Source organism: Zingiber officinale, chromosome 5A (genome assembly GCF_018446385.1).
Source record: "Zingiber officinale cultivar Zhangliang chromosome 5A, Zo_v1.1, whole genome shotgun sequence".
Lineage (NCBI taxonomy): Eukaryota > Viridiplantae > Streptophyta > Magnoliopsida > Zingiberales > Zingiberaceae > Zingiber > Zingiber officinale.
Genome location: NC_055994.1, coordinates 9,214,625 through 9,222,757, shown reverse-complemented (window position 1 = coordinate 9,222,757; position 8,133 = coordinate 9,214,625). Strand labels below are relative to the sequence as shown.

Genomic DNA, 8,133 nt, shown 5'->3' with positions numbered 1-8,133 from the left:
AGTCAGCAGTGCCCTGACCACCGAGCACTACCAGAACAGTATAAAGCAGCAGAAGCAAGTCCTCTCAAAGTCTAAAGGTCAAGGAGGCTCAGGCACTCAAAAACAGCAGGGCCACAGCTCCCATGGCTCTAACTGGAAAGGGAACTCCAGCAATAAGCGCAAACCAGGGAGTTACCCAAAAGGAGGACCCGCTAGTAAACAGCCCAGTTATCCAAAGTGTGCTACTTGTGGGAAATTTCACCCTGGAGTTTGTCGTAAGGGCACACGAGGATGCTTTGAATGTGGACAAGAAGGGCACATGGCCAAGCAGTGTCCGAACAAAGCCAGCTTTCCTCCACCACAGCCGATCCAGTATGAAGCCAAGCCAGCACAGTTGCATCAGATGCAGGCCGTTTTAGATGGTCCCCACATCAGCCAGGGCAGACTAGAAGCCCCTCCAGCTACGACAAATGCACGGATCTACTCACTCACCAGAGAGGACGTAGCAAATGCCTCGACAGTTGTTTCATGTCAGATTAGTATTTTACAGCAAAATACAACTGTCTTATTCGATACTGGGGCAACTCATTCATATATATCCAGGGCATTTGCTGAGAAGTTAGCAATACCTCCAGAGGTACTCAGTAGTCAGTTTCTGACAACGCTACCTTCAGGAGAAATTATGGCATCCACGCACTGGCTCAGAGTAGTGCCAGTCATTATAGCAGACCGAGAACTCTTTTGTGATCTGATAGTGCTAAATATGACGGACTATGATGTCATCTTCAGAATGGACTTCTTGATCAGATACGGTGCCTCCATCGAGTGCCGTAAGCAGAAAGTCGTATTCTAACCTGAAGCAGAAGCACAGTTCGAGTTCATCGGAGAACCCAAGAGAAAGGCCAAGAAGTTTCTCTCAGCTATGAAAGCACAGAGATTAATGGATTCAGGATGTATGAGATTTTTTGCACATGTGGTCAGTACCAGTCAGGACAAGGACCAACAGCTAGCGGGGGTCTGAGTCGTATGTGACTACCCAGCAGTCTTCTCTGAAGAGTTACCAGGCTTAGCACCAGACAGGGAGATAGAATTTGAGATAGAGCTCATTCCCGGTACAAATTCTATTTCCAAAGCGCCTTACCGCATGACCCCAGCAGAACTGAAAGAACTTCATGAGCAATTATAGGAGCTGCTTGACAAAGGCTTCATACGCCCTAGTCACTCACCATGGGGAGCGCCTGTATTGTTCGTGAAGAAGAAGGACGGGAGCATGCGCCTGTGTATAGACTACCGAGCGCTGAACCAAGTCACTATCAAGAACAGGTATCCCCTCCCCAGAATAGATGACCTGTTCGATCAGCTAAAGGGAGCAACAGTGTTCTCTAAGATAGACCTCAGATCAGGTTATCATCAAGTGAAGGTTAAAGAAGGGGATATACCCAAGACAGCATTCAGGACCAGATACGGACATTACGAGTTCATAGTCATGCCCTTCAGCGTGACAAATGTTCCAGCTACTTTCATGGACCTCATGAACAGGGTATTCAGAGAATACTTAGATAAGTTTGTTATCGTATTCATCGATGACATTCTTATCTATTCAGGAACTCAGGAAGAACACGCAGAGCACCTGAAAAGGTAAAGGAAAGATGGACTAGCGGAGGCTGGAGGGCAATGTGATGAAGATGTGTGTGGACGGAACTTGGAATAAAGATCTTAGGGAATTTCAGCAAGCTTGTTTTAAGCACTAAAACCTTTTAGCCTTTTATTAGTTGCACTTTAGTATGTTAATTGCTATGAATTAGTTAATCATGCACCTTATTATGCTTAGAACACTATTAGTGTGATGTTAGAATGTTTTGCATTTAGTTAGAATTGATATAAGCAATTTCGGCACGAACAAGTGCTGAAATCATAGCGTAGCTGCAAAATCAGAAACCCCAATCGATCGGTGGATCGATTGGGGGCCCTCAATCGATCAATGGATCGATTGGCACCTTGTTCCACGAACAGACTGCGTCTGGATCGATCATCCGATCGATCCAGCCTAGTTTCATCGCGAACAAAAGGCTCTAGGATCGATCACTGGATCGATTGGCCAGTCTGGATCGATCAGCCGATCGATCTAGAATATCGCCCCGAGCACAGTGGCGTGCTGGATCGATCACTGGATCGATCCAACCCAAGTTCCGCATACAGTAGCATGCTGGATCGATCACTGGATCGATCCGACCATTCCAATCGATCAATGGATCGATTGGGAGGCCTGATAATAACCAGAAATCCTCAGCCCAGTTCCTTGACCATGGGGGGGATGTAAAACAAGTTATGAATAGTTTAGATTACATCCCTTAGCACATATAGAATCAAGAAATGATAATAGATTAGCAAAGTTTTAATTAGTACAGCTTCCGCATCTAGATTTAGTGATGGTCAGGGAATAGTTAGCACAGCATAATGTGACGATCGGCCTTACAGCTTAGTTAGTAGAAGGCGGGTCGTTACATGTTTGATGTGTGATTTTGCTTCATTTAGGGTCTGGAAGTTGTGCGGGGATTGTTTGACATATCTAGTTGAGATCCCACTTGTAGGCGTGAAGACCAAGACTTTTGAGGTAATTTTGGCTTAGATTTGTATTTGAGGAAGGCTTTTATCCACTTTTTTCTATGAATCATGGTATTATATGCCCATATGCTCATACATTTCTGCTCGGGCTGAAATTTGGTTGTGTTTCATCCTTGGTTTTTATAACCGGTGTTTCAAGTCAATAAATATTATAATTGTGGAAATTCTATATTTGATATGAGTGTTTGATTGCTTGTGGGTTCTACATCTGTCAAACTTAAATGGTTAGTCTTGGTGTATAGATACAACTGTTAGTTTGTCTTTCAAGGAGTTGTTGCTAGTTGCAAGGTAGGTTCTTATCGTTATGTCTTTCAAATCTTTGTATTTTTGTGTGTCATAATCTATTCCCAACTTGCACAATAATGCTAGATTTCTTGGTGCTACTTCCTCTTATGGTTGTTATATTCATTTAGATGATTTTGAAAAGTGTTTATGTTATCATCATTATCAAACCGTGTTTGCCCAACAATTCAACACTTTATACAAGGTTATATATATCACTAGACTTTTAGAAAATCTTTACATCCTTCATAAATTAAAAGTGCTTAATAGGTTAAAATTTGATTCATTGTATTAGAGAGAAGTGCAATATAATGAGCCCATTCCTCTTTTGTTAGTTCTAATAGTTAGTCATAATATTTTCTACCAAAATTGTTAAGAGGACATAGAGTTTTTATAATATATTCAAATCAATTTGAGGCTAAGTCCTAATCTTGTTCACTTGTAAATATGTGTACGGAGATTACCTAGGTCTTCAAGTGGAAAATAATTCTCTCATAATTTTCAAGTGGAAACACACTTGGTTGAAGAGCTGATGGGGCTATAGGATCGGATTGGTTAGAGACGGCGGCCTCAAACTCGAACTCCTAGAAAGCAATTGCCTCTTCTTCCCGTGGCCAGGAAACCTCAAAGAGGAAGACACGATGCTGCAGGGAAAGGAAAGAAGGGGGGGGGGGGGGGGGGAAGACATGCGCTCAACCGAAAGGAAAGGAAGATGAAAATACAAAGGCGACGATGGAATCCTAGCTCTCAGCTGAAAGGAAAAGAAGAAGAGATGTGAGTCGGGGGCGGTGAAGACTTGTTTTCGGAAAAAAAATGCTAAGTTAGGAGTTAGGATTTTATCAAAGGATTAGTTTAAAAATAATAAACCGATTAATTTATTAATAAATAGAAAAAATATTATAATCAGTTCAAACTTATTACTTCCGCACATAAGTATATGAATTTTATATTGTGAGTTATTACTTCATCAAATATAAATTATGAAGTAAAATATTAGTAAAAACTCGTAGTGAGATCCACGGTTTTTAATCAATGAAGTATAAAATGAAATTTATTTCATCAAATTTATTATCGAAGTTAATTATCATATATTATTTCATCAAGTATATATGATAATTAGCTTAGATAATAAATTTGATGAAGTAAATTTCATTTTAGGCTTCATTGATTAAAAACCGTGGGTCTCACTACTAATTTTTACTAATATTTTATTTCATAATTTATATTTGATGAAGTAATAATTCAAAATAAAATTCATATACTTCTGTGCGGAAGTAATAAGTTTGAACTGATTATAATATTTTTCTATCATCTCTTCTACTTTTCCTTTCAGCCGAGAGCTAGTTTTCCATCGTCGCCTTTGTATTTTCATCTTCCTTTCCTTTCGGTCGCGCGCACGTCTTCCCCCCCCCCCCCCCCCCCCCCCCCTTCTTTCCTTTCCCTGCAGCGTCGTGTCTTCCTCTTTGAGGTTTCCTGCCCACGGGAAGAAGAGGCTGGTGCTTTCTAGGAGTTCGAGTTTGAGGCCGCCGTCTCTAACTAATTCGATCATGCAACCCCATCAGCTCTTCAACAAGGTTCGTTTCCTGCCCTATGGTTTCTGGCATCTCCTACCCTAGGGCATCTCCTTCCCTATAGTTTATGGCATCTCCTCCCTATGTTTTCTTCTAGATTTCCGTAAATCTATCACTCAATTGACATTTTGGATGTTAAATCAATTACTGATATTTCTTGCCTCGCCTAAACCATTTTAACTAGTTTTACAACCGGATTATGATCAAGACTGGACTTTTGTTTCCATTGACTGGACTATCTTCCTAAATCATTGAAGTTGTAAATTTGGTACAAGACTGGACTATTGCTGAACCCTTTTGGTGTTCAAAACTTCATCTGCAACATCAACTCTTAAGTCTACTGATATGAAAATGAATCTCGTGTCTCAGATTGCAATGCATAGTGATTTAATAGCCTTCATGTCTTAATGCACTATCGACTGCCCAAAACCGCCACATCAATCTAAAACACACATAGATACATACATTATTAAGAAAATAAATCTCAACAAATTAGTCTTCTTCCAATAGCTTGATTGTCCTAGTAGAAATCCCTTCATTTTGTTTGTGCTGACTCAATCAGAATGTTGATCAGTTTCATCTGTATATTTTTCATCCAGTGGTGTGTTTTCCAATTGACTATCAATTGTCAGCTTTTTGTTGCTTCAGCAAGATTCCATAATTATCTTCTGTAATATGGCCATCCATGGCTTCAGATTTTTTAATTTTATTTATGAAGATCACTTCAAGTCCTATAGACTAAGATAATTTTGTTTAATTGTCTTCTTTAACATGCCAATATTCCCAAATCATGCAGAGTGAGAGAAGAGTGCAGGATTATCTTTGTTGAAGAACAATAATGACACAAGGAGTTAAATTTGAATACATGCGCATATACTCCATGATATAAACTAATGGAACTGTTGAAGAAGATGAGATTTCCAAAGCGGTACAGTATCATTTTATTAACCTTTATCTGCACAAGTGTGTGCTATCTAGAGCGAATAGGATTTTCAATTGCGTACACAGCGGCTGCAGATAGCATTGGTGTGAATCAATCAAGCAAGGGTCTAATACTTTCGGTATTCTACTATGGATATGTTGTGTCACAAGTGCCTGGGGGTTTGGCTGCACAATATGTTGGAGGACGACGAGTTCTGCTGTTTTCGTTTTTGCTGTGGTCGCTAACATGTGCATTTGCTCCACTAGATGCCGGCGAAGTGAATATGATGGTTGTTGCCCGCTTCCTTGTAGGTGTGGCACAAGGCTTTATATTCCCCTCCATTCACACAATTCTAGCACAATGGTTCCCTCCCCATGAGCGCTCGCGTTCTGTTTCTCTTACGACATCCGGGATGTACCTAGGAGCAGCTGGTGGTATGCTTGTGTTGCCAAGTCTGGTAAACTACAAGGGACCTCAGTCAGTTTTCATGGTTGAATCAGCTCTGGGTATCATGTGGTCATTTCTCTGGTTTAGGTTTTCTAGTGATCCAGTTCGTTCCGAACATCCCAAAGCTGCTGCTGCAGGTTTCGGAGAGCACAACTTGCCTGTTTCAAGAGAAAAGAAAATCCCAAGTGCTGGAAACCTGAGGCGCTTCACTAAAATTCCTTGGAAGAAGATAATTTTCAACTTACCGATTTGGGTAATCGTGGTAAACAACTTCACCTTTCACTACGCACTGTACGTACTAATGAACTGGTTGCTAACGTACTTTGAACTCGGCCTTCAGCTCAGTCTTCAGGACATGGGATCTTCTAAGATGATTCCTTACTTTAACATGTTCATCTTCTCAAACACAGGAGGGATTTTAGCTGATCACTTAATCACAAGAAGGTTCTTATCAGTGACCAAGACTCGGAAGCTTCTCAACACCATTGGCTTTGTCATTGCAGCTCTTGCTCTAATGGCCATTCCACTATTCAGGAATCCCTCCTGGACTATCATATGCTCTTCGATTTCTCTTGGATTCTTAGCACTTGGAAGAGCCAGGTTCGCTGTAAATCACATGGACGTGGCTCCGCGATATGCAGGAATTGTTATGGGAGTTTCGAATACCGCCGGGACATTAGCTGGTATCGTTGGCGTCGGGCTCACCGGAAGGATCTTGGAGGCCGCAAAGTCAGTTGATATGGATCTTACAAGCATAGAATGTTGGAAAAATGTCTTCTTGATCTCAGCCTATCTCTGCATATTTAGTTCTTTCTTTTTTTTACTATTCGCAACAGGTGAAAAGATTTTTGAGTAACTAACCCTCCCTCGGCATGTTTGTTGGTCCATGGACACTCACACTCTTATTACCATTTGATATGATAGCAAAAATAAAGTGTACAAGTATATTGTTAGCCAAAGCAGTACAAGAGGGTAAATCGTAAATGCATGTGATACCAAATTTGTATTACTGATTGGAAAAAATTTAAGTTTTGAGATACCAAATTTGTATTATCCTCGGAAAAATTTAAAGTTTTTCTTTTATTATGGTTATTGTTAGTGACAAAAAGGGGAGTTTTACTGATCTTATGGTCACACATTTAAGTTGTGGAAATAGTATTTATTATGTAGACTAGTAGATTTAATGTGGTTCTATTCTTCTTTGGGACCATGAGCTTCGAGCTCTATGCTGTTGTATTATCAGTTTGGGTATTCTATCTATACTCATTGCCAATTAGGCTTTGGTCTAAAGTTGCTGTCATGTTTGATATAATCGCGTGAAGTTTCATTAATAGATTTCAAATGGAATTTGAGATAGTTGGAAGTATTCAAACTTGGTTATGGTCAGACACCAAAATCCAGGACATAAAGCATGCTGTGAACTAACATGTCTAAGTGCTACCTGTGTCTCTTGTTGCTAAGAGTGAATTCTTTGATTACCTATTCATTTAATGCCCTTACATTAATGCTCCTAGCAGATCATATCTATTAAGTATATAAATATAAAGAGTGGTCACTTTTCTAGCAGATCAAGCTTTTGAATCCTAAGTAGTTAGCCAATCAATTTTAGTGTGGTATTCTAATAGGAGGTACTTCGTGAATCTTCAAATATGTTTGTGACAATAATATTATCTCATTGAATTCATTGGGTTTGGGTTATTGTATCTGACCCCAAAGAGTTGGGACAAATATAGGTTGTTGATGTTGACAACAATGATGATAACATCTTATTTTGATATGGCAAAAAATTATTGTTGGTTAATTGTATGATCTTACATTTATGCTCCTATCCTGTGAACCTCTCATTGTATTTGAGATCTCGTTCTTGACAAGCTTGGGAGTAAGCAATATATCAATGCTTGGAACTATAAATATTGTTCAAGCTGAATACGGTGAGTTAACTATGTTAGTCTGACTTGGTTTTTTCTTGGTTCCATGTCGAGCTTGTATTTATTGCTATCCTTGTTACTCATTCAGCATATATCATCATTTCTTGTGAATCATATGGTGAATTGTGCCCTTCCATTGCAGGATGATAGTCTGATGCTTAGTATACATTGTGTAGTCCTCCAAAGTTTCATTGTAAAGCATATAGTTTAAATTGCTTTCATTATTACTTAACCAAGTTGGTTCTTTATGAAAAATACAAAGTGATATACTTTTCAATTTTTGGTGATACAATTGACACTTTAAAAGCAATTTGTAGATGAATAAATTCAATGAGTTAATGAATTGAACTTTTGATACTCCTATTCTAGGGTTGGAATT

At 39.4% G+C, this 8,133-nt stretch overlaps 1 protein-coding gene across 1 annotated transcript; it reads left to right on the top strand.

Annotated features, from left to right (window-relative positions):
• Nucleotides 1-2,498: 2,498 nt before the first annotated feature.
• LOC121982612 (probable anion transporter 6) lies at nucleotides 2,499-6,850 on the top strand. The gene is made up of 2 exons (XM_042535752.1): nucleotides 2,499-2,593; nucleotides 5,254-6,850. Exon 2 carries the CDS (start codon nucleotides 5,351-5,353, stop codon nucleotides 6,680-6,682), a length of 1,332 nt encoding a protein of 443 aa, XP_042391686.1. The 5' UTR covers nucleotides 2,499-2,593; nucleotides 5,254-5,350; the 3' UTR covers nucleotides 6,683-6,850.
• Nucleotides 6,851-8,133: the final 1,283 nt, after the last annotated feature.